We start from the raw sequence: 27,848 nt of genomic DNA on the forward strand, positions 1-27,848 counted from the left end.
TCCCAAAAACTTGCTCATCTGATCACAAATATCGGCCTCCCTACCCATGATTTTGTACCCATAGATCTGCAGCATAGTCATAGGATTAGGGTTTGTTCCATAAGGGTCTCGGCCCTATCTCCTGCAGAAAAGCCAACATTCAAACAACAAACTTTTAGGGCAGATCCTAAGGACTGAGTGACCACGGAATTAACCCTGAACTAGCGCACGAACCAGCGAATGAAGGCGTCCTCCAAATCCTGCCAAATCTAGCCTAAGCAAGGGCTCAAGCTTCAAATCTAAGCTTGTCTATAAATCTTGGCTTGCCCGGCCTTTCTTCAACCATGAGATCGACATCTAAGCTCCACTTCGTCCCTCATCTAGGCATGTGGCTATCTTGAGGCACTTGCACTTCGTTCTTGAGAAAGACGCTTCCTTGGATCAGACCATGACCTCCCTTGTACTTTCTTGGCCTCTAAGCTCAGCCTCCATGTTAAAATTGGCAACTAGGGCCAAACTCCATGTGGATCATCTTATTAATGGCAGCTGATAATTTTCTTGGATCCCTCTCATCGAGAGGTGTAAGATTGATCTAAAGATCATCCGATTCCGATAAGTATTCATGGAGTTATGAATTTATTTGTGTTATAAGACAATTCATCAAGGTCGGCCAGCAACCAAATAAACCCCACTTGTGCTCAACGTTTTAGTATAAAAAGAGGTGGCTTGCAAGTCTTTTGTACACACAGTTCTTGTGATCTCTTCCTCTCCACTTGTCTTTGGGTTTGGTGGGAGGAGAGATCCTAAGAGAAGCCCTAACGATGCCCTATGGAGAAGCCCTAATGCTTCCCTATGGAGAAGCCCTAACGCTACCCTATGAAGAAGCCCTAACACTGCCCTATGCCCTAGAACCTTAACGCAGTCTATGGATTGCCCTAACCGCAGCAAGAGAGGGAGGCTCTAAGACAGCGTGGCAGAGGCCTAAGTTCCTCAATGGAGGCCGAGTTAATTGCTGGAGCAATAGCTTGATTTTGGGACAGCAATGATATAATGCTGCAATATTCAAGGGGCAGTTGTAAGATGTTGGGACGGCAATATTTCATTTTTGTTTGGGTTTGAATGTGTATTTTTCCCATTATTGTTGCATTGAGTTGAGGTTTTTTGTCAAAAATTCAATGTGTTGTATGTAAATTTTATTTTTATTTTTTTAACTTGCAATTCTTCTTGTGCCCTAGGTTCAACTTCAAACTTCAAACTTCATCTTACATTAAAACTCAAGAGTTCAACAAAGTTACAAACATGCCAAGGAAATTGGACCCTCTGTTAGAATTTGGTGAACCTGATGAAGGGTTTAACAGATCATACTTGACTTGCAAGTTATGTGGGCATCATATGACAGGGGGGGTATACAAATTGAAGTATCACCTTGCACAAATCCCTGGACATGAGGTAGGGCCTTGCACAAATACAAATCCAGAAATCATCCGAAGAGCCCTCAGATCATTGGAAGAAATAGAGCAAACCAAATTGTCCAAGGCAGCTCTGAAGAGTCAACTAGCAGGGACTGGGAGTAGAGTGTCAGGATTGGGAGGTGAACATGAGAGTGGTACTGGTTCTACTTCAACATCAGTATCTACAACCAACCCTATAGCTGCCTCATCATATTTTGTTCCTAGAACCACACCTAGTTCACAACCATCTATCTCTTCAATTATTAAAAAAAGGAGAAAGAAGAAGTTGACAAGTTGTTGGGCAAGTTTCTTCTTTGGAGTGATATTCCTTTCAGCGTTGCAAGGAACAATCCATTTTTCCAACTCGCGGCTAATGTTATTGCAGTTGTTGGCCCAGGGTACAAAGTCCCTTCTTATGATGACTTTAGAGGGCGCATTCTTCAAAATGAAAAGGTTGATTGCACCAAGAGATTGGAGGAGTTTAGGGCATCATGGGCACACACAGGATGCACTATGATGTTAGATGGTTGGACCGATCAAAAGGGTAGAAGCCTTATAAACTTCTTGGTTAATTGTCCCAAGGGGACAATGTTTATGAAATCTGTTGATGCATCTGCACATATCAAAGATGTGCAGTTATTATGTGATTTGTTGGATGTGTTCATTCTGGAGGTGGGTCCAGAACATGTTGTCCAAGTCATAACAGACAATGCTGCAAATTATGTTGTTGCTAGCAAGATGCTTATGGAGAGGCATCCTACCTTATTTTGGACACCTTGTGTTGCACACTACATTGACTCGATGTTGGAGGACACAGGAAAAACTCCTTTTGTCAAGGATATTGTTGACTCATCAAAAAGCATTACAAAATTTATATATAATCATGCATTTGTGCTTCATTTGATGAGAAGATTCACCGACAACAAGGAATTGGTGCACCTTCTCATTACATGGTTTGCCACCAGTTTCATATCTCTTCAATCCCTCTTGAGTTCTACATGGGATGTGAAGAGAATGTCTCTTTCAGATGAGTAGCTTGCTTTGGCATTTAGCCATAAAACAAAGGGAGAGGCCATATGCAAATTAGTTTCACACCAGGAAAGCTTCTGTGCAGGAGTGCAAGAGGTGTTCAGCATTACTCAAGCTTTGGTAAAGGTTCTTCAATTAGTTGATGGAGACAAGCCCACAATGGGCTACTTGTATGAGGCCATGGATAGGGCCAAAGAATCCATTGGGACCTACTATGATGATAAGGGGGATGAAGGGTTTCAAAAAAAATTCCTCCTATGGGAAGTGATTGATGAGCGATGAAACAATACACTCCATCGTCCCATTCATGTTGCAAGGATCTACCTGAACCCTGCATTTGCTTACTCCTGTGGTTTCTTATTTGATGTTGAGGTCATGGATGGATTCTTCACTTGTGTTCAGAGGATGGTGCCATCTCCAACAGAATGTGCAGAAATCTCCAAAGAAATGGAGATATACAAGATGGCAGGTGGCACATTTAGCTTTGACATGGTTGTGGTTGATAGGAAGACTAAAATGCCAAGTATGTTTTAGTTTGTTTCAAATTTCATTCTCTTCAAGTTCATAACTTCATACTTTGCTTCAACTTTCAAATTTCATTTTTTTCTTATGTTTATCTTATTTGTTGTAGATGCATGGTGGAGAAGTTATGGTGGCAAAGTACCCAATCTGCGAAGGCTTGCCATTCGAGTGCTCAGCCAAACATGTAGCTCCTCAAGATGCGAGCACAACTAGAGTGTATTTGAAAAAATACACACCAAGAAGTGCAACAAGTTAAAACATTTAAATATTCCAAATTTCCAATTAATTTTTTGAATTCAATAAATAATATTTTTTATAATTATTATTTTATTATTTATAATTTATTAATTATGACCCTTGTACAGGTTGGAGTCTCAGCGACTTAATGACATGGTCTACGTCTACTACAATCTTCAATTGTGGGTGAGGCAACTTGAGAGGAGACCTGATGTGGAGGCCATCTCATTGGATGGGATTGACACCATTGCTGCATGGAAGGTTGAGGCCGTGAGGCCTCTCATGGAGTCGGTCGTTGATTGGTTAGGACAGGAGGTAGTGGAGGGGATAGAGGAGGAGGAGGAGGAAGAGGAGCAACAAGAGGAGGAGGTGACACCACCTACCCAGGCTACCCCTGTCACCAGTAGAGGACGTGGTCTACCTCCTATAGCTCTTAGTTCTTCAGTTTCTAGAGCACAACAGAGTCCATTGCCAACTCCACCGCCATCTACATCTAGAGGGAAAGCTATTGCATTTTCTCGCAAGAGGGGCAAAGGAAATTAGTAATATTAGTTATTTGGTTCATTTCATTGTATATGACATTATGACTCCAGATATGAGATACATTATTATATTTTTTGTTCATATTTTGGGGCTGAGTTTAGGACTCAAGACTTACTATTCAGGACATGATTCATTGTTGTGTGTGATGCAGCACTGGAACTGATATTACAAATCTTATATATTAGTTCTTTTATCATATTTATGTGTCAATGCATTTATTTTATGTTGTAGACGCTTTAGATATTAAAAGAATTGAAAAAAATGAATATTTTTGTATTTGCCAATTTTTTCCCGATTTTTCAGATTTTTTCCCGCGTCGATTTAATCTCAATCGCGATGTTCGCAACATTGATACAAACCATGTTTCTTGTTGTTAGGCTTACTGGTACAACAAAGCATGCATCCTCTTATGAACCTAGCTACCTGCTCTTACATCTTGGGCCAATACACATACCTCTGCAAGTTAGCCACGGTCTTCCCTACACCAAAGTGCCTTGCAACCTTGGAGGTGTGAGCCTCTCTAATCAGCTGCAAACACTCACCTTTAGGAACACATAGCTTATCCAGTCTGTAGAGTAACCCATCCTGGAGATGGTAGTCAATGATGTTGTCACCATCATGCACATGACTCTGACTCTGCAACTGCTAATACACCTCCTTGAAGTCCTCATATTCTAAATATGCCTCTCTGTATGCATCATGGGTGAATGGCTCCATGTGCATAAGAGTCCCCAAAGTTGTAATCTTTGATGTGGGTGGCCTTGAAAGCATATCAGTGAACTTGTTTGTGCTGCCATTCTTATACTTGATCACCAAATGAAACTATTGTAAAAATCCCATCCACTTGTAATGCCTGGTCTGTTGTAGCTTACTATGGGATTGCAAGTACTGTAACAGCTGGTGATCTGTGTGGATTATTGTCTCCTTTCCCATCAAATAGTGCTTCCACTTCTTCATAGCTTGCACCATGGCATAGAGCTCCTTATCATAGGTAGGGTAGTTAAGAACTACCCCATGAAATACTTCAAAATGGTAGCAAACGGGCCTTCCTCCTTGCATCACGACAGCCCCCATAGCATACCCACTCACATCTGTCTCCACTTCAAAGGGCCGCCACAAGTTTGGTAATGCCAGAACTGGTGCTTGACTGATCTTCTTCTTTAACTCCTCGAAAGCCTTTTGCGGACCTTTTCTCCATTGGAAACTCTTGCCACTTGCTATTAAGGCGTGGAGCAGTGTTGCTACCGTTGAAAATGAGAGTATGAATTTCCTCAAGTACTGTGTTGCCCCAATGAAACTCCTGACCTCGGAAACATTTGTCGGCACCGGCCATTTCATGATGGCCTCCATCTTGGAAGGATCTATCTTCAACTCTCCTCCACCGATCAATACCCCAGATACACCAAGGACAATTGCGCAAACTCGCACTTCTTGAGATTTGCTAGCAGCTAGTGCTTCTTTAATGTTTCCAGCACCTGCGTCAAATGCAAAAAATGCCCCTCCCAGGTAGCACTATATACTAGTATATCATCCAAATAGACAATAACAAATGATTCTATAAAAGGGCACAATATATCATTCATTAATCTCATTACATAGGCCAAATGGCATAACTAACCACTCATACAAACTTTGTCTGGTTTTGAAGGTTGTCTTCCATGTATCTTCTTCTTTGACTCGAACCTGGTAATATACAGACTTCAAAACCAGCTTGGTGAAATACTTTTCTTGTTGCAACTAGTCTAGGAGATCATCTATCCTGGAGAGAAGGTATTTGTTCTTGAGCATGATTTTATTCAATGCCCTCTAATCTATACACATCCGCCAAGTCCCATCCTTCTTTGGCACAATGATGATGAGTGACCCACATGGTGATGTACTCGGTCGAATGACACCCTGTTCCAGCAGCTGCTACAATTGTTTCTTCACCTCACTTGCTTCTATAACAAACTACTTGTACAGCACAATATTTGGCAATGGGGAGTCTGGCAATAGTTAGATCTCGTGCTCCACTTCTCTCTTAGGTGGTAACCCTTTAGGCTTTCGGAACACATCCTTGTATGCCTGTAACAACTCCTCCAATTGTTGTTTTTGTTTCTTAGTACACCCCTCTAGGGATGCCTTGCCTCTTATTGACTCCTCTTCAAACTGACTTTCTCTTAAAAATAATAAACATACTTCTTGTTGGAACTGATCAATTTCTTGGCCTGGTTGGCACTTACTAGTGAAATTTTTGACTTGCCTTTGTGTGCGTTGATGATGAACGATTTTCCATCCTTGATGAGTCGGTACTGGTTAGCTCTCCTCATGAATATTGCATCACGCATGTACATGTATGGACTCCCAAACACGACTCCACATACATCAAGGGGAACCACATCCAAATCTACTTCATCAATAAAATCAGCACTGATAACAAATCTAATTTTGCACTGTTTTGTTACCTTCAACTCTGCATCCTTATTTACCCATCCCAGTGGATATGGGTTTGGATGATCACGAACTTCTAGCCCCAACTTCTTGACCAGCTCTGTTGCAATGAGATTCGCCTGCGATCCTGAGTCAAACAGAGCATCAATCTTTGTCTTCTTGACCTGTATCTTTATATGGAAGAGTTTGGTCATTTCTTTCTCTTCCTGCTACTAAAGGCTACTCAAATTCACCTCCTTCTATATTGATGTACAAACAATCTTCTCATCGTCTGAGTTGCTTTCAACTTGGTTGCTCGAATCAGCGGCCATGAGATTCTTTTTCTTATTATCTTTCTTCTTGTTCTTCGAGTTTAGCTCTGGATGCAACTTCCAGCACTTCTCTTCTGTATGGCCATCAATGTTGCAGTGGTTGCTAGGATCTTTGCACTGGTGTGTTGTGGCTGTCGTATTTTTATATTTTCCCTCTTTTTGCTTCTTCTTCCTCTCCTCAGAAGCTTCTTGTTGCTCCTTCTGCTTTGATCCACTTGATTGCGCTCTTTTCAGGCCTATGTTCTCCAGGTATTGTGCTTGTACACAAGCCTCATCCACCGATTTGGGCTTGAACAACATCACTTCTCATGCAGATGGCAGTGTAGACCCCCCAAATACTTGAGGCATACATCTAAGTTCTTTGGAGAGATACCCAACATTATAGCCATCTTTCTGAATTTTGTGGTGTACTCCTGCACGCTTTGGCCCGAATTTTGCCTGAAGTAGTGCCATCAGATCCACTGGTCCTCCACGTACCCAATGGAATAAAACTATGACTTAATGAGAGTTTTGAAATCCTCCCACTTAGTCACTGGAGGTTCTCCCTCCAACCTCAGGGTTTCCGTGTGGCTCTCCCACCAAGTCAGTGCATGGCCCTCTAATTTCAGCCACGCAAATGAGATCTTTTGCCCTTCCTCGATCTGATGGATGCTGAAATAAACTTCCAAGTGCTGCAACCAATGGTTCAGCTTCAGAGCGTCGATCTCGCCATGATACAACTTGATATCGACTTTTGCTTCCATTTTGAACAGGGATTGATTCAGGGCACTCGAATTGGGTTAATCTTTTTCAAGTTCTTTTTTTTTCGGTTAGTTCTTTGTGTCTTCTTGATCTCTCGATCCCCCTTCTAATTTGTCCTCTGCATTCAAACCCCCGTCTTCTCCAAATAGCCCAAGCTTATTGCTTAGGGCCGCCATGAGGAGGTTTACATTGCGGTTTATATCCGCGACTTCTTGTTCAAGCCACGAAAAACCTCACCTCTGCAGGATCACGAGGTTTGTTTACAAATTCGTCGCCTATGATTAAGGTTTTATGATTTTCGGCCTCGCCGATCTAGATCCTTTCAATCTTCATAAAATACACAAAGACACTTGCTCTGATACTAAATGATCCGTAAACTGCGATGGATATTGCACTGGACAATTTGTCACAACAGATCTGATAATATTATATTAAAAATCTAAGATTCTACACTATTACAGTTTTATTCAACTTTAAGATTAGTAGGTTTAACTATAATTAGTGCATGCATGTGAATATAAATTATGCATAGAAGTAGAGAACGACAAAATAAGCTCACATACACACACATAAGACACAAGAAATGCTCTCTGGGAAACCTTTTCGGAAGAAAACTCAGCTGGAAGGTGAGGTCGCTACGCTCTCTTTCTCTCTTTGGAAACATGGCTGCAGGTACAAAGAAGTAATGCCTGTGACTCATGGATTGCGCTGCAATGCACAGATCCTCTCTGTGTGATCTACCTCCTATCTCTCCTGGCTATCTTTGCTTAACTATGGAACAAAATGCTCTCGAAAGAATGGAATGCCTCTTCCTCCTAGTGGCCCAATTATAACACAGCCCGATAGCCTACTAGTGGTTAAGCTTGACAACATCAACTTGTAACTAGAGTTACAAAATAGACTCTTCTAGAGCCTTTTACATCACAAACACGTGGGTAGCCCATTTTCCATGAATAATAAGGGGTTGACGCGACATACTCCCGAACTATAGGTGTGAAAACATGAAGGTCAACTTCTAGGTGGCATAACTTTTGCATACGGACTCTGATTGACGCACTTCTTCGCCGCTGGAAAGGTCTTTGTGTGTAGAATAGCATGAACAGGTGTTATGCTAAAGCGCCAAATTTTCACCCCCAAAAAACGTCATTTGATGCCACAAAACGCTCCCGAAAGGTTCCAGACCCTGTTTCGCCAAATAAGGTGCCGCCGATAAAAACGATCCCGTGAGCTAATTCCTCCACTTTTTCCACTCCAAATGCATCAAGATGGATGACAAACAATATAATGATCCAATTCGGATCATGCACACATAAATTTGACACCCATGTTTTAGCCAGGAAACCCAAATGAGAAAACCTGCTTTCATTGTTGTGGTCTTCTTATTGATTTTCTTTGAGCAAATAAATCTTTTACAATTTAGTCTGCTGCTACTACAACCAGCAAATAGCCTCTAAGAAAGCTCTTGGTTTTCTTCCCACTAATCTCAGCTCCAAAAATTGTTCTCAGCTTGTCACTGCTCTCTGCCTTGAGAAATTGCTCTCGGCCCTGCCTCTTGATCTCAACCTTCACACAATCATTTCCTATTGAACCTAGTCTCGGCTTGCTCTTCAAATTCTTGATCTTTGCTCCTCAATCAATGTGTTATACCATCAACAAAAGATCATCAATCTTTGTGCCTTCATCCTTCTCTGCCTTAATAGACTTTCAATGCATGCAAGAGGCCAAGTTCGAATGTTTGTTCACACTAGTGCAATGAGTTGCTTTTCACAGTTAACTGAAGCAAGTCCTCCTTACACCTAGACGAGCTCTCAGTTGACTGGTTGGAGTTGTTTCTTGATTTTCTCTAGTTGTGAACCGAGTCAGCTGAGGACTTAACTTGTCCCATCTTCACTTGTCTCTGAAGTCTTAACTCGTCCTAACTAAACTTGCCTCATCCCACTCATCTTGTAGTTTAACTGAAGAAGACTCCAACGCACTCAAGCTCCAATACTACGTATGCAGTTTACCAGTGAACTGAAAATCAACTCATCGCAATTGAAGTCTATCTCATTATCTCGCATGCATGCTAGAGAAAGACAGATCGAAGTCTTCACTGGCTAAGGCACAAACCAGAAGACCTTCTTCCTTCGCTACATTTTCAACAGTTTTAACACATAATGTGAAGATAAAAGAGAAAATTTTCTGCTGTAAAAAATTCTTGTAATAAAATTATTTCAAATATGTGATATGCTTGGAAAAGTGTGCCCTAAGAGCTGTACCTTATTGGCATTGTAGTACACTTATATATTATTTGTTCTGTCAGGCCGCAAGGTGATGTGGGTTAAAGAGAAGCATTTGTCGCCATAATTGAATACTTCAAGTCAGCCTTACAACTGAAAATTCATGGGGATTAGATCCAGGAAACCTCAAGTAAATGAGGTATATTTTCAGATTGCATTAATTACCCCAATTCAAAAAAAATTAATAATAACCAAACGACTTCTTGTCCCAATAAACCCACAAGACTACAAGGACTTGATCATTGCAATTATCTGGATCCACATTACACAAAATAGTCAATTCCGTAGCCAAGATTTTGTTGATAGCTTAAATTTATCCATTAGCTAAAGTATGGTAAGGTAAGCTTGTGTCATGTTGGAACATAATTCTAGTAATAACATTTTATTTTTAATGCTCTCTTCACACAATGTTTGATCTTTGAGTATTTGTGATGATCAATGGACAACCAAACCTTGTAGTGATATTTTGATATATAGATTTAGAAGGTCGTACTAAGAGTACAGTCTGTCAAGTTGTCTTCTAGCAGCAAGCTAGCAGTAAGCCAGAGTGCTTGCTATGAAGATGACCCAAGTTTGAAAACTGCATCTCACTGCATTTGATTAACATGCATCACTAGAGAATTTTCTCTTAAGTATCAAATTCCTAAAAGAATCCTAGTTCAACTTCTATGTGTAGTAAGGTTGAACCTATCTTCTTAATTCATCATAAAGTCAAGGAACAATTCCCATGCTAAAACAAGCTTTACGAGATATATTGTCTCTCTTCAACAAGCTCTTGATCTCCATAGTTTTGCAATTGTCAAATGAATATGTCAGCATCTGAGTTCTACACAAATGAAATTGAACTGCAATTGTAGTTCTCCGCATCATGTCCCAAACTCATTCTCGACATTGTAAATTGACCTTGACGATTTAACTTTGTTCATTGACTTCTAAGTTCTAATGGCTAAGACCACATTCCTTCAACATTTCAGTTAAAATGCACCTTGTTAACACCAATGGTTCAGTGTACTGGCAGCAATGGTTCAGTGTACCAGTTTGCACTTGGACAAGAAGGTTAGTGCACTTGTGCAGCACAAAGATTAAAATCTATTCTTGTGCAAAAGAACTCTATTCTTGAGGAGGACACTTGGCCTATCCTCTGGGGTGGTGCCAAGGGAGGCGCAGCCTTTAGAAGTGATCCTTTCTCCGACAGAGTGCCAAAATCAATATTGATGCTATCGTGGGAAAAGATATTGCTTTACATTTTTATTTTTATTTTTGGGGTGGGGGGGTGGGACACACCAAATTTAAAACATGACTTCGAATTTGGAACCAAGGCTTCATCTATAAGAAGAGGACAAGCAAGCATTTCATTCCATTGGTGCATCTTCAGTCTTTCTTCCTTACACCATTCACTCCATCTTCTTTGTTTCATGTCTGAGTTTCTAGGCAGCATTCAACTGTTTTATAGATCAAATCTCCTGCGTGCTTCTTCTGTAAATTGCATCTCCAAAAATTGTGCAGAGACAAGGATTCTAAGTTATGATCCGGTCCCCCTGGCTCCTTTGGCTAGGCATGATTATGATCCGAAATCCTTCAGATCTTGTACTTAACAGCTCTGATTAAAGAAGAAAATAAGTCATCCTTCTCTTTGGTCAATGATGACTACTTTGTGTAAGAATTCTTTTGTTTGATATCTCTCACGTGTTATATAGATTCAAATTTGAGAGTCTTTTATCAGCAAAATTCAGTGCTATAGTTGCCTTTCTGATATTCTTTCTATTTCTTTCTTTCTTCTTTCACTACTGAAGCTCCGCAAGGCACAGGCCTCTTAAAAAAATGACTTAACCATCATTGAATTTTGAGTTTTAAAGCTGAATTCAAACAATTTATTCACAAGCTTTAAAGAATCTATTTTTCAGATTTGCAAATATTAGTTGCAGATCTGAAAATGGCTTGCTACTTTGAAGTATAAGATGCAGATTTTAAGAGATTCTATGAGCAAGATCCTATAGGGATACTTCCCTAGAATCAGTGAGTACTGATTCTAAAGCAAGAGGTGCACACATGAGACAGGGACAGTGTCACTAAACTGTCCATTCAAAACTCGTTCAGGTTGATTTCTCAAAGGACAATTTCAAGCGATAACAAACCTTTCAATCTTTTCCCCCTCCAGAAGAACAATTCAACAATACATGCATCTTCCAAATCAAACACTTTGAAATCAGCATAGATTTTTATCCCCGTCAAACTTGTTTCCACACTTTTTAAAATACCCAGAAGGTTGGCAAGATGTTTGTTGGCTACCGTTAGATAGTTCTTCTACCATGATGGGGCTAGCTTACCCATTCTTCCACCATCATAGGGCTAGTCGACCCATTTTTCCACCATGATAGGGCTAGCAGACCCATTTGAATCAATGTCTTTCAACAAAATATTTACCGTAGGGAAAGTCCCATATACCTTGTGGTAGAAGGAATCCTTCAACTTCAAGGTCAACTTGTGGATCAAATTCAAAGATCACATCCCCAAAATAGGCCAATTTTTGCACAAGTTTTACTTGAATTTGATTTTCCTTCTCTTGTTGAGATAGATATGCTCCTTGTAATAGTTGTAGAGTGTTCAGAAGTTTGGATAGTGGATTCCCTGCTTTGAGGAGAACCACCAACTTTTGAATACTTCTAAATTTCTTCCACTCAATTGGAAAAGCAATCAAGTACAATAAGATAATCTCCTTATCGTCCCATATCATTAAACAGTGTGCCAACATCCTTAAAGAATTGCATTTGTTCCACTACATTTGGGTATTGGGTTCACATCTTTACCCTCCCAATTGTTCTTTGAGCAAAATCATTTGATCCAACATTGGCACCAATCCTCGCTCCATGTCTTGTAAGAACATTTGAATCGAGACGTAATTTTCAAACACTCAACCTTCTTTCTTTGGGTACAATAACAAGCATATTAACATTTCTCTTTTTCCTAATTTTACGAAGAAGGGCAGGGAAATCTTCAATGCTTCACAAAATTATGATATTTCCAAATGTATCTTGTCCTTGACAAAAATATAGAAAGGCATACTTCCTAGACCACATCCTCTTCAGCAACCTTGTCCCACTTGTTGCTTGTCCTTCTCTTTGAAGTTAAAAGAATTATTCTCGCGCACACCATACTTTCCATTTCTTTAGATTCTTTGAACAACTTCAAGTGCCATGAATACATTGCATTCACAAATTTCACAAGGAACCATCTCAAAAATTGGAAAATCTTAAGTGCAACCATAATTCATAAATCCTTATAGCTAGATTACTAAAAGTTCCATTGGCATCAAAATTAGTAAATGCTAATAAAAGCAGGAAGTTTGCACAGGAATGCATGGATCTCGGGTTCCCCATCCAAGCACGCTTAAATGTCACCTGCTTTAGTGTTTGTCCAAAATAGGTCAAGTTTTAAACTTTTGACTGAATGCCAATTCGACTCACCAGCTTAATCTCAGCATACTCAACAAATCCTGTGTTACAGAGGTCTACACATACAATAGAATAGAAGTATCATACAATAGCATACCAAGAGAAGTACCACATCCAAAATATCAAAACAAAAAAACTAGAAAAACTGGTATTTCATCACTCTGATTTCAAGGTTGTCATTCACCACTCTAATTTCAATCGGAGAATAATTGTGCATTTGTACAAAACCTTAAATCTCTTAAATCTCACATGTACTAGTGCCTTCTAGCTTAATTGGAAAAGATATATGTATTCCACATGACTGTCAACGTGAGACAGTTGAGGAAACTCGAGCACACAAAGCAAGAGACCACAAACTCCATTTTTATTCTCACAATCAAGAAACATAAAAGAGCTAGAGATACTTCACAAGAAAAGGACTTCAATGATGTAATGTCACTCCTAAATAAACTAGAACCATCACAAAATATTAAGCAAGTCAACGAGAGGAGCACAACCTAAGTTTCCAGATCTGCCTATCTAGCATAATGGAAATGCAGGTCCAGATCCAAATCCGGCAGGATCTGCAATGGATCTAGAAAGAAATGCCAATGCATTTTGGATCCATTCAAGATCAGCCATTGAAAACATATCCCGCATTGCTGGAAACATCCAGCACAGAATCCTCCACAAAAAACCCCAATTAGACCCTAAAAAGGAAGGACACTAATCGGTGACAAATTGCTTCAAAAATGCAGTGGTGGAAGTGTCTTAGTTTAATAGAGTGGAATAGCATTACAGGAGGTGATAGACCCTCATCAAATGAACACAACTGTTCATCCCCATTTCCTAGCCATATCCAGATCTTAGCGTTTCAAAAATCTAGTGGATCTGGATCCATATCCAAATCCTGGTAACTTGGGACACAACTGAAAAACAACAGAAGACAATAAAGGGGCAATGAGAAGTGAATTTATAGAAGCACTGTCACCTATTCTCATATAAGCAGTAATGCTTAATGGAATATGGTCAGAAGTATCATGCATGACATTGCATTTCGACTCCTAAAACAATGCAATAGTAAGGAGCTGTCCATCCACAGTGGTGTGGTTGTTAGACAGGTTCAAAGTTCAAACACCAGCAGGCATAGAACTTGGATCATGTGTATTATGAATTGGTTGAAACTTGAGTTGAACAGCCCTTACTTTAAAGTGAATTTACCGCAATAATGTAGAGTTGGGGTTCATAGCTAACCATGGATTTTTAAAAAAAGCACTTAACCTTAGCCGATAAAAGGAAAGAGTCAGAAGCATATAGTCCAATCATACACTTTCCAGAATCCAATCACATCAAAAAAGTACTAATTTATGCAGAGAGCTTTAATAGCTAACTTGAGGGCTCCTTATAATTCAAAGAACTTACAAAAAAACAAATGACACAAGGCAAAATGATGTACAAATATAATTTCATCAATGAGAAAGGCAAAGATTTGAATGCAAGAAAGAGTCAAACACATTAATGTAATATCCTTGCTTACCTTTAACCCAGATAGGAGGAGCACCAGTTGTGTTTGCAACAAGGAAAGACATTGCAATATCTTCACAGTTCCTATTATATATAAACAGGTAAGTTAAAAAACAGCATGATCAATATGGAAATTTCTCTGTATTACAAACATGATAAGGGGAAAACATTGGAGTTCACATCTGACATAATAGGACACTCATAAAAGCATGTTTAAGGTACTAACGCAAGATATGGAACAAACCTTTCCTTGATTACATACTCCCGGATTGACGCTGGCATCTGATTAGTGTACATATCAAGATATTTTTTATGTAAAAATGCAGCCTTCGAAAGAACCATGCTATATGTGCCCATCCACCAGACAGACCACCAACCCCCATAAGTATAGCGTATTACATCATGGTTCTGCAGACATAAAAAGTGTATGAGGAACAAAAGGCGAAGGGAATTTTCACTCGAAGGACGAGCAGTAAAACTATATGCTTCAAAGAAACAGGATTAAAATCTTACTACCAGAAATCATACGACATTTAATTATTTAGAATTTTACACAGACTATTGGTTTATCTTCATTGCAACAATTCAAAGAATACCACAAACTTGTGGAAACGTGAAAGCAATTGGCTAAGAAAAAGCCTCTGCAGATTTACAAAACTCGGGACTCCAGAGTTAAAAATATATTGTCAGATATCTTACAATAATAAGTATATCGAATTTTACAAGGACTATAACAGTTCAAATAATAGTGCACACTGCAAACCTGTGGAAACTTCAAAGTAATTACCAGAAAATTGGCCTTTCCAAATTGACAAATCTTAAGGGTCCAGTACAATCAAGCACAAGTTGCTTTGCTCTTCCAAGATCTCAGATATTAACGACTTCCACTGGCCTTCAATTTCTCAAAGCCTCAAGTCAATATGAGTTTCCAAGATCTTGGTGATTAACAACTCCCAATATTCAGGAACCTAATGTATGTATTCAAAATTCAAATGCCAGGATCTACAAAGGCACTCTTCCATTTCTAAAAAAGATAACACTAAAGACAGCCATCAATCATCTATTTTAATCTATCTCCACCGAAGGCATTTGCTTACTAGAAAAGCATGCTATAAGAGATCAATAAATGGTATAACTCTTGCAGAATTATAAAACTTGTAAAAACACCTTCTTCTATGTCTTGAGTTATAAACTTATAACTAATCGCAAACAAAGAAGGAAGGAAAAATAAATAAAAGAAAGAAAGACAAACATGCCACCACAAGTAAGATGATCTTTAGTTTATCATTTACAAAGAGCGATGTTTACACATGAAAACAAAATAGAACAAACACCATATCCCAGCCTTCATTAATACTCACAAATACAATGCAAAAGATCACAATACCTATATGTTAAATGCCAACAATTGAGGGCCAGCTAAAATTCAGTTACACAAAATTGTAATACTCATCAGCAACAATCAGTGCAGAAGTGGGCAGAGAATACCTTTGAATCAACCCAATGCATGCGAGGTACAAAACCAACCATGCTATCTGGAGCACTTTGCCATACACTGAATGCAAACTCCAAGGTGGAGCAAGGAAATATGACGTCATCATCAACCGAAAATATTGCATCTGTTCTTAGGCCTTCAATTGGCCTAAATCTATTATTTAGGTTGTCCACTTCATTGAGGTTGAACCTAAGGTCAGGTCTGTTCCTATTTTTAGATTTTAAGTGCACACTTCTTTTGAGATAGGCTTGAAGAGTAGCAGAGGGTGGTTCAATTTCACTCCAGACAACATGTATTGCGTCAACACTGCTGCAACCTGCATAGTGAGCAACGGATTGCTTCAGAAGATCATTCCGCCTCCACGTATTAATCAATACTGTATACATTTTCCTGCAAGAAGACAAAAAGTATGCCCAAATGCAATGTTGTTAGTCCACTATCTAAACATAACCATTTGCAAAATGTAATCCAGCATACATGCAACTAAAAACCAACTAACCAACTTCTGTAGCAAAGCTTGCATTTGAATTTTTGATGCTACATTTTAGATTTTGCATTCAAGATTCCTACAACCTGGCCAAACACCTTCACTCTAGGCCAAGCACTTAACATATGAAAATACTTGTGTGGGAAATAAGCATGAGGATTTCCATATACACAAAGTCACGATGGAAATAAACACAGAAATTACTAGTTTGATCAGAACATCTCTTACCATCTGAAGATCCCGGTATGGATAATCTTGGGCTTATAATTAGTATGAGTCGAACTCATTTGATAGATCAACCGATGTCTTACTTTCAATTTGGCTCGGCTTATTCCAAAGTCATTGGATCTTGATCCCAGAATTCAGCAAAAGCATATCTTTTAGTACTTTTGTCAAGTAGCCAATTGGCTTTGCATTGGAATTTCCGGTTTTCTGGATATCATCTGTATTTTACAAACTTTCGTAAAAGGTTATTTTAATTTTTAACATTTAAGTGAGCATAAGATTCTCAAGATGCTCTGCGAAGGATATCTAACAGCACATCCCAGAGCACTCAAAAACATTATGAAACTCTTGTTCAGATTATGCACAGCATAAAACATGAGACAGCTTTTGGTTCACCCAACCAATCTGGGCTATGTCCACCAAACAGAGGTATCGGCTTATCAATTATTCAACAAGAGATGACAACAGCAGGTTTCCTCTTACTCACACCTCACATATACATTTGCCTCTACAGGCTTACAATTTATAGATGTAGAGAAGAAACTGAATAATAAATTCTATCACAACAAAATAGGATAGAATATCTCCTCATCAGGATTTGATGCAATCAGTTTAGGAACAAATCCTATTGTTGGCATTATCCATGAGATTTTAGCCAAATTAATATATACAAAATCTCAACAATCTCCACCTTGACAACAATTAGCCTGATACCTCGTTCCTGTTTATTCTTTTCATTTTCTTTGCAAGCCAAGAGAAGCCAGACACCATCATAGCTTCTCTAATAAAACTGGTTTCGTGAACATGTCTGCACAGTTTTCCTTTGTATGCACTTTTTCAAGAGAGACTCCCCGTTCAGTGATAACCTGTCTTACAAAATGGTACTTTATAGGTATATGCTTTGATTTACTATGATAGGCTGGATTTTTAGCCAAGTGAATTGCACTTTGACTATCACAAAATAACTTAATGTTGTCTTGTAACCTACCAAACTCACCAAACAAACCTTTCAACCAAACCGCTTCTTTGCAAGCATGTGAAGCAGCTATGTATTCTGCTTCTGTAGTGGATAAAGCAACAATGTTTTGTAGCTTTGACATCCAGCTAATAGCTCCACCTGCAAGAGTAAAGACATATCTTGATGTTGACCTTCTCTTATCCAAATCACCTGCAAAATCGGAATCAACATATCCGCAAACAAATTCACTACTTCTGTTATAAGTGATACAATAATCACTTGTGCCTCTCAGATACTGAAGCACCCATTTCACTGCTGACCAGTGTTCTTTCCCTGGATTTGCCATATACCTGCTGACAACCCCAACTGCATGTGAAATATCTGGTCGTGTACTAACCATCGCATACATCAAACAACCTACTACATTGGCATATGGAATTCGAGACATATATTCCCTTTCTTCAATTGTGTTAGGACATAAACTTGAAGAAGGCTTAAAATGGGAAGCTAAGGGACTAAAACTGGCTTCACATTGTTCATACCAAACCTTAAGAGTATTTTCTCAATATACTTCTTTTGTGATAACCACAGCTTACCATTGTTCCTGTCTCTGAAAATCTCCATGCCCAAAATCTGTCTTGCTGCTCCTAGATATTTCATATCAAACGTCCTAGCCATCTTAGCCTTTAACCTGTTGATCTCAGTTTACACTTCATGCACCATACAAAACCAGAGATTTGCACCAGCTCTACAAATAAATTTGCAGAGATTTGCACTTAATAGCTCCACTTCACGCAGAGATTTGCACCAGCTCACAGCACTCCTCTCCACACAGCATATACTCAGCAAGCAGGCAGCGTATACAACGCTCTGATACCAATTGTTCAGATTATGCACAGCAGAAAATTAAATAAATTCACACACAGCATAAAACATGAGACAGCATTTGGTTCACCCAACCAATCTGGGCTACATCCACCAAACAGAGGTATCGGCTTATCAATTATTCAACAAGAGATTACAACAGCAGATTTCCTCTTCCTCACACCTCACATATACATTTGCCTCTACAGGCTTACAATTTATAGATGTAGAGAAGAAACTGAATAATAAATTCTATCACAACAAAATAGGATAGAATATCTCCTCATCAGGATTTGATGCAATCAGTTTAGGAACAAATCCTATTGTTGGCATTATCCATGAGATTTTAGCCAAATTAATATATACAAAATCTCAACAACTCTGACAGGCCCCTGTGCCATGACGACTATCAGAATTTTTTAACTAAATCAATCATCACATCAGTTTTTTTCTTGTATCTTGATAATAATCATTCCCATTGACCAAGACAACGAATTTAAAGTTGATAAGTATATGGGTATCCCTAAGTGAGTTCCATTCTTCATTTTGCTTCCTCCTGTAATATGGTTTGTGTAGTTGATTATATGATTATATTCATTCCCTGTCTCAGTTTCTCTTAAACTCCCAATTCCCATTTTGCTGTTTGCTCTTCCTCTTGTAATGTTTTGTTTAGTAAATTGTAATATTTATTTCATACTTTGCACTTAATTTGCTATATGAATGCACTTGTTCAAAACAGAAAGATGATTTTTTGAAAAAAATAAGTACAGAAGCAATTAAAGTAAAAATGCAGGGGGTACAAGAAAATGAAAATCAATCAGAGTACAAAAATTATCAGAGAAGTAAGTCCACATAAATAAAAATAAATAAACCAAAAAACGTTATAAATACAGAAGAAATCAGAAAATTATGACATAGATGATTTCTGCAAAGTATATGAAATCCATATGACTCCAGACAAAAAGCATAAGAAAAATAACTAAATCCATAAAATTTATAGATTAACACGAGAACAATCAAGTACATGTAAATATTAGAAATGACTGAAAAAACAAACAAATATGAATTATCGAAAAGCTTTGGAAAAAGAAAAACATAAGTACAATTTTTTTATCTAAGAAAATGAAACCCAGATAACTTCAAAAAATTCTAAAATGGACCATCTTGGATGAACAGAGAAAAAGGCCTAGAAAAACAAACGCAAGAAAACTCTGGGAATGTCTGATTAAGAAACAGACCCACATTATAAGAAGAAATTGAAATAGCAATTCTTAAATAGAAAGAAATATTGTCGTTTGGGTCTAGCCTGTGTGTTAGTGGGCTGGAGTGTTATCCTCCACACCCAGGTTCTACTCCTCTGAGTGGCATGCTGAGATCATAATAAATATATCAAACTTTCGTAAAAGGTTATTTTAATTTTTAACATTTAGGTGGGCATAAGATTCTCAAGATGCTTTGCATAGGATATCTAACAGCACATCCCAGAGCACTCAAAAACATTATGAAACTCTGACAGGCCCCTGTGCCATGACGACTATCAGAAGTTTTTAACTAAATCAATCATAATCATCAGTTTTTATCCTGTATCTTGATAATAATCATTCTCATTGACCAAGACAACGAATTTAAAGTTGATAAGTATATAGGTATACCTAAGTGAGTTCCATTCTTCATTTTGCTTCCTCCTGTAATATGGTTTGTGTAGCAGATTATATGATTATATTCATTCCCTGTCTCAGTTTCTCTTAAACTCCCAATTTCCATTTCGCTGTTAGCTCTTCCTCTTGTAATGATTTGTTTAGTAATTATAATATTTATTTCATTCTTTGCACTTAATTTGCTATATGAATGCACTTGTTCAAAACAGAAAGATGATTTTTTGAAAAAATAAGTACAGAAGTGATTAAAGTAAAAATGCAGGGGATACAAGAAAATGAAAATCAATCAGAGTACAAAAATTATCAGAGAGGTGAGTCCACATAAATAAAAATAAATAAACCAAAAAACATTATAAATACAGAAGAAATCAAAAAATTATGACATAGATGATTTCTGCGAAGTATATGAAATCCATATGACTCCAGACAAAAAACATAAGAAAAATAACTAAATCCATAATATTTATTAATTAACAAGAGAACAATCAAGTACACGTAAATATTAGAAATGACTGAAAAAACAAACAAATATGAATTATCGAAAAGCCTTGGAAAAAAAAACGTAAGTACAAATTTTTTATCTAAGAAAATGAAACCCAGATAACTTCAAAAAATTCTAAAATGGACCATCTTGGCTGAACAGAGAAAAAAGCCTAGAAAAACAAACGCAAGAAAACTCTGGGAATGTCTGGTTAAAAAACAGACCCACATTATAAGAAGAAATTGAAATAGCAATTCTTAAATAGAAAGAAATATTATCGTTTGGGTCTAGCCTGTGTGGTTGTGGGCTGGAGTGTTATCCTCCACACCCAGGTTCTACTCCTCTGAGTGGCATGCTGAGTTCATAATAAATATATCATTGCAATGGCTTCGGGCTCTGCTGTTGATCTGGTCTTGTGCCCTGAAGAATCTAGCGTCTAGCCTAGGTACCATCCTCTGAATAAAGAAAAACGTCCTAGGGTTTCCCCCTACCTGGAAAAAAAAGAGAGAAATCCCTAAAATCTAGAAGGTACGCATAGAATCAAAAAATTTTGCAGCTTTACAATGAAACTCCTGAAATATTTGGAAACCTAAAAAGATGTGTGTATGAGTCAGTATACTGTATGTACCTGTGTATCTATTCTATGCCTGTATGAGTGTAAGAATGCACCTGTGTATCTGCGTATGCATGTATACACAGGCATATAGTGAAAACAAAAATTAACAATTAATCCAGTAAAGAGGTCTAAAGACTACCAATTTATCTAAATATGAGTATAGTTAGAACAAAGAATAAATCTCTAATGAAATGGGAAATGAAAAAGGAAACTAAAGTCAGCTTGTGACTGCGTCTGATGGGTTTCACACAGTGACCAATATTTCATTCCAAAAGGCTCCACCCAGAAACTTATGGTAACCGTGGCCCATTGAGGTAGCAATCAATCTAAGGGCAGTGGGAGTCGAGAACCTCCGTGCACACATTACAGGTCCAAGCACACCTCCATGTTCTCCTTAAAACTGTGAAGTTAGGTGGCACCTGGAGGTAGGAATTAAACTTATGACACTGGGAGGTGATGCCCCATTGGCCATATTGCAGATCCACATGGCCATGTTATGAATCCAAGCCCACCTCCATGGGCGGTTAATGCCTTCCTTTTATTACCCAATGCGCTCCGGACCAAGGTTCCACTCCAACGGACTTGAGATGAGGCATGGGGACCCCTGCAGGTATGGGTCGAATTTATAGCATTTGGGAATGAAGTCAAGTGCATATATTAAGGACCTAAGCCCGAACCATGTTCTCCCTAAAGCCCAGCATGGAACTATTGGCCAAAGTTTTATTTGCAGTCTTTGTATCTGGAGCTAGGTGTCGAAATTAAGGCGTGGGAAGATAAGTCATTGGTGTTCATATTGACCATCCAAGCCAATCGACATTTCCTCTTTAAGGTCCGCCAAACTTTACAGTCAAGCGGGTTGTGGCAAAGAGGTCAATCGGCGATTTAATCCCCCAACCCAAGAAATGCTGCTGTGTTAATTCCACCCATCATAAGATACCTTGTAATCCTGCATTTCTAAATGAACCTCTACTGTCCGTCCTAAGCAGTGTATCTGCACAGATGAGGCCAGGTACAAGCCTGGGTGATGTCGAGGGAATAAATACACCTAGGTCGAGCCAAAGGTCAAGCCCAATTCCTCCACGACGGCTCATTAGGCATGAAACGAGAAAGAAATAGGCTAAAAATTAGCAAACCAATTTGAAAAGCCAACTAGCTTCAGGCAGAAAATTAGCAAGCCAATTTGAAAAACTGTCTGACTTCAAATTATGCTGTAAATCCTTGCAGAGGACATCCTTCAGTTAATAAAATTGAAATGGGTACCCAGAAAAATTAGAATAGTGTAGCCTTCAGCTACGGAGATCGAAATTGGTATTTCACTACCATACAAAAGATCGGTTATAAAGTACAGAAAATGAAAAGGGTATTTGATTGAATACCTGGATCTCGGCTGGGGAGACTGGTGATGCCATCCCATGAACGAGGCAGCTCGGCCAGCAATAACAATAAGCGTAAAAATAAGGCAAAAGGGCACCAATATCTTGATCTTAACTGACCCAATGTTAATTAGCAATTGTCTTAGCCTCTGAACCAGTAATCTGTTGTGGGAACCTCTCATTCCAGCTTTTTCCTTAGCAGGGGAATAAACCCCACTATTCATAGGGGCGCTGCCCACGCCCAATCCCATGCTACTCGACATGGCAATCCCATAATACTCTCACGGCAGCGAATTCATACCGGTAAACGAGATCTTCAAGAGGATAAACTATAAACCAAAAAGCAAGAAGCTTCAGGTCGAGGCTGTTGAGAATCGAACGCGCCAGCTCTTTGCTTACCCGATGTGTGCGTGATTTTTATTTCATTTCCAATTTGTGGGGCGAGCACACTGTTGTCTATCCTCCGGGTGCCTGCATCGGATGGTGGTGCTGGTCTGATTAATATCCTTTGCCCCCGTTTCCTTTCCTTTTGAATTTCTTTTGTGGCTATTTTTAAACAGTTTTTAATTGATTTGATTTATCAATCTAAATGGTTGGTAAGCCTTCTTGGTTTGGTTTGGTTAGCTACTAACGGACGGTTTCATGTTTCTTAAGAGCAGGGGATTGATTGCTTGCCCTGTGTCACGCAAACAACCAACAACCTAATTATTTTGGTTTGTTATTAGCAGTTTTAGCCATTTTTTCCACACTGTCTCATTTGGTTAATTTGGAGTTCCATGCTCCCCATTGTAATTGTTCGATTTGGCTGGCCTTTGAAGTTTTGTGTTCTTTTCCCATTGTGAATGGAAATCGCAGAGATGAACGTCCGTGTATGTACGGCTTTTTCTTTTATATTTTTTTTAATATCATATATAAAACTGACTTATTTTTATTAACAAAGGATACAATATATTTTTAAGAACTAAAAATTATAAATTCCAACCTCATCTAATATCAATAAATTCCAACCTCATTTGGAATAATATTTATTATTTTGTGAAATTATAAAATTAGTTGAATTTAGTTTAGTTGGTTGGGATAAGTTGTTTTTTATTTAGGTTTAATTTTTAATTTTTTAATGATTATTAATGTCTATTAATATTGATATGATTTTTTGGACTTAAGAAATTATTGGGAATTCTTTAACATCTTATTCTTATGCTCAATAAAATAAAATATTAAAGGAAGTGTTTCAACATTACCATAATTTTATTGATTTAAAAAGTTATTCTTTAACATTTTATTTTATGCTCAAAAAATATTAAGAAAAGATTTTCAAGATCACCATAGCTTCGCTACTTACAAGATCAAAAAGATTGATAGGGTGACAATGTACTAAGAATATCTTATTCTTGCATACTAAAAAGTGAAGTACTTCATTAAAAGGGAAAAATATTAAATTAATTAAATTAAAATATATTTCATAATCTCATTTTTATATTTAAATATAATGAAAATGAAAATTTAGAGATGATGGTTAGAATATTAGTAGAAGTTGGGTGCCTGTCCTTTCCTCCTAATTTGTTTATGTTGGCCGATTATTTTGTTTTTTAGTGTTTGACATTTCTATTCATGAAATTTTTTGTTTATATATAGGTATTTGCATTTAATGTTAATATTTTTTTATTTCTCAACTTTATAAAAAATAAAATAAAATTGCCCTCTTTTTTGGTTGCTTTGTTTTAATTTTAGTCTCATCTAATTATTATTTTTGTTATAGGATCTTGACTCATTAATAACTTCACTCCTCTTTATATATATATATAAATAAATTTTTTGGACTTTGTTCATGTTTTTGGTTGAGTTGGATTGTTTGTTTCTTGTTAATGTTTACCTTTTTCAGTTTTTCATATTAATTATATATATATAAGCTAGTAGTTATAGGAATATTGTTTTTAATGTTTAAGTTTATATATATATATATATATATATATATATATATATATATATATATATAATTTAATCTTCCCATTTGATTGCTTTGTTTTAATTTTAGTCTCTAATTATTATTATTTTTATGGGATCTTGATTCAGTAATCACGGCTTGACTCCTATTTATTTTTTTATTTTATGTTTTAATTTTTTTTTACTTTGTTCCTTGTATTTGGTTTACTTGGATTGTTTGTTTCTTATTAATGTTTACGTTTTTCGATCTTTCTTAATTTTATCTTCCCATTTGATTGTTTTGTTTTAATTTTAGTCTCCAATTATTATTATTTTATAGGATCTTGATTCAGTAATCACGGCTTGACTCCTAGTTATTTTTTAATTTTTTAATTTTATGTTTTTATTTTTTAATTATTTTTTACTTTATTCCTTGTATTTGGTTTACTTGGATTGTTTGTTTCTTATTAATGTTTACGTTTTTTGATCTTTCTTAATTACTATTATTAGTATTATTATTTTATTTTATTTTTTATCTTAATTGTTATTATAAATTATAATATTATTATTCTTAAATTAGTCGTTAAAAGAATATTATTTGATCTTAATAATCATTATTAAAATATTAGTTTTCATAAACTAGCCGTTATGATTTTTTGGTCTCTACATGGCCCTCTATTTAAGCATGTGCCTTGATCTGCATCTTCATCTATCCCCATGATGAACCACACTAGTTGGTTCAAAACAGTGTGATTTCTACCAAAAAGACTCTTGTTAAAGAAAATGAAAATATCAAAGTCATTATAATTTTAGTAAATCAAAAATACAAATGCATTCATTACATAGAACTGTCATAAAAGAGAGACATGTAGCTAAGAGGTGTGTTTAAACAATTTACAATTGGTTCTTTTCTATTCATTTTAAATGATAAAAAATGGAAACTTGCTTAAATATAGTAAAAAACAATTTTAATGCATGCAAATTTAAATATTAGTTATTAACATTGTTTGAGTATATTAAATCTATTTTTACATTAAAAGCATTGAAATCAACAAAAATATAATAAAAACTTGCATCATGGAAATAAATGAGCTGTAAAACATTCATATATATCTTAGAAATAATTAAACCCATATCGAGTGTACAGGGACATGATCGCAGTGTCACCACCTAGTGTAATAACTACACATGACGTGTCCCCTCAAAACTGAATTAAAATGTGATGTGGCTCACTCTGATATTCATTGTCGAAAAGTGGTGGACGACTAGGTCTTGAATGGCACAATGATGGTTAATCACACTCATATTATGGTTTGTGTCAGATGCAATGACCATCATGCCCTCTCCATAACTTTTAATGATCTTCCACTCCCTTGTCACCATTTTCATTCGGTTCCTTTGCTTTTATGGTTTCCCTTATTCACTCAATCGTTTCCTCTCTTAGTGTCTTTCGTTTCTATTCAAGATTAGTGCCTCTCTTTGCCACATCTTACAGTGAGTTAAGGGGGGCTATCTCCTTCTCTTTAGCAACTTCTCCTTTTTCCCTTTCGGCATTAAATTCTACTTCTTTCTAGTCTTCGACATTGGTGGTGTGCCTACAAACATGGTTCATCAGCAAACACGTGTCGACATGGGAGGTAACAACAACAGGGGGTTGGAAACGTCACACGCTCATCTTCATGTGAAGGCTTCAACACTGGTGTATGTTGAACAAATTCCTAACTCTATTCATAAGGAATTACAAGAGCTTGAGGCTGAATTGGCAATTGACAAGGGTTGCACCTCAAATTCAGAGGTCATAATAAATATCTTTGACTGGGTTCCCGACCCGAGACATACTTGGGGAAGTCATAACTAGTATCTCTTCACTATAGACCTCTACTGGAAGATTAAAATGTTGTTGGGGAAAGTTATTATGGACAAACATCAAGGAAAATAAGATAGCATACATATGTTAAACAAGGTGGTCCTAAATCAAAAGGATATGAGGGTTCATCTCAAGCACATAAAAAAGCAACTGCCTCCTAGTTCTTGTCTCAATGGTGGTAGCAAGAAACATTCCAGTCGCATAAAAGTGGGTGCCTTGCGTTTTCCTTAGTTTTAGATTTTCAATTATGTTGGTCTTTTTGTTTGGCTAGGCATAATGATTATAAATTGATAAGCTTGTTTATTAGTCTCATTTCTAGAACTGACCAAGCTCGATTTATTTAATATTTTATATTGTAAAACAATAACAATTTATGATTTTTAATATGTCACTTAAAACTCTCTTTATTATTAATTCTTTGTTATTCTGTTAATGGTTTAGTTTTTTTTGCAAAACATAGACAAGTAAGACTTAAACTTTCTATATCCCTTTATATAATAAAATTTTATTTAAAATTAATAACTTATTTCTTTATATCCCTTAAAAAATAATAGTATATATTTTAGAAAACAAGTTTATGCACTAATAATCTATATCTTAGAAAACAAGTTTACGCAGTGTCCAATTTGGGTTAACCAGACAAAGTTCAAAGATTGACCTTATCAAATACTTGGTTTTCATCCGAGCATGAGCATCTTTGTTGAGAAAGAATAGGTTTCTTTTAGGTCACATATTCAAAAATCTAAAACTAGATCATTAATCCTCATAAACTTAGGATTACATTTTATAAATTTATATTAACATGTAATTATTATATCGTTTATCTTTATATATTTATTGTTTATCTTTATATATCTTTTAAATATTGTACTGTACTTGTACTTTCTTTCTTTGGACTTTGACTTTAAAATTACATGAATAATTGAACCCCATGGTATAGTCAATGATATATAAGAAGAAGACGAGATCAACAAAGACATTTCATGTAATTGGAGTGATACTAGGGGCAATAAATCAAACCATATCTACTCTCAAATCAAAGCATATCCACTCTTTTGATAAACTTGACCACAAAAATATGAATTTGACCACGAAAGCTTGAATCATATATGTATACCACATATATGAAATTGGTTAAATATGTGGCCTTCCTTAAAGGACTTTAAGGTTATAGCTTTGCTACTTCAAATATTTTCCAGATGCTTTATTTTATTTTATCTACTAAAAGCGTGATAAGCTTTAGAGACTCTTTAAATGTTTTTATCCTTTTTTTATAAGTGTGACTTTTGATACTTTGAATGTACTAGGTACTTTTTTTCTTTTAAGTGAGGTTTTTTAATAAATATTTTTTAATTAATAAATAAATATTTATTTGGTTAGTGAATGTTTTCTATAATTTGATGATGATTAATTTTATTAAGATT

At 36.8% G+C, this 27,848-nt stretch overlaps 1 protein-coding gene across 1 annotated transcript in view; it reads right to left on the reverse strand.

Moving 5' to 3' along the window:
• The window catches only part of LOC149147295 (glycosylinositol phosphorylceramide mannosyl transferase 1-like), an 82,835-nt gene extending 59,665 nt beyond the window's left edge, over positions 1–23,170 (reverse strand). Inside the window, exons 1-4 of the mRNA XM_089438342.1 lie at positions 22,638–23,170; positions 15,966–16,362; positions 14,722–14,885; positions 14,491–14,561 (exon numbers count right to left, since the gene is read on the reverse strand). Coding sequence (XP_089294468.1) covers positions 14,491–14,561; positions 14,722–14,885; positions 15,966–16,362; positions 22,638–22,897 — 892 coding nt within the window. The 5' untranslated portion in view covers positions 22,898–23,170. The remainder of the gene's footprint in view (positions 1–14,490; positions 14,562–14,721; positions 14,886–15,965; positions 16,363–22,637) is intronic.
• Between the last annotated feature and the right edge of the window lie 4,678 nt (positions 23,171–27,848).

The sequence above is a fragment of the Pinus tabuliformis genome, chromosome 9 (assembly GCF_031772625.1).
Source record: "Pinus tabuliformis cultivar Carrire ecotype Pingquan chromosome 9, CPIR1, whole genome shotgun sequence".
In the NCBI taxonomy this organism is placed as follows: Eukaryota; Viridiplantae; Streptophyta; class Pinopsida; order Pinales; family Pinaceae; genus Pinus; species Pinus tabuliformis.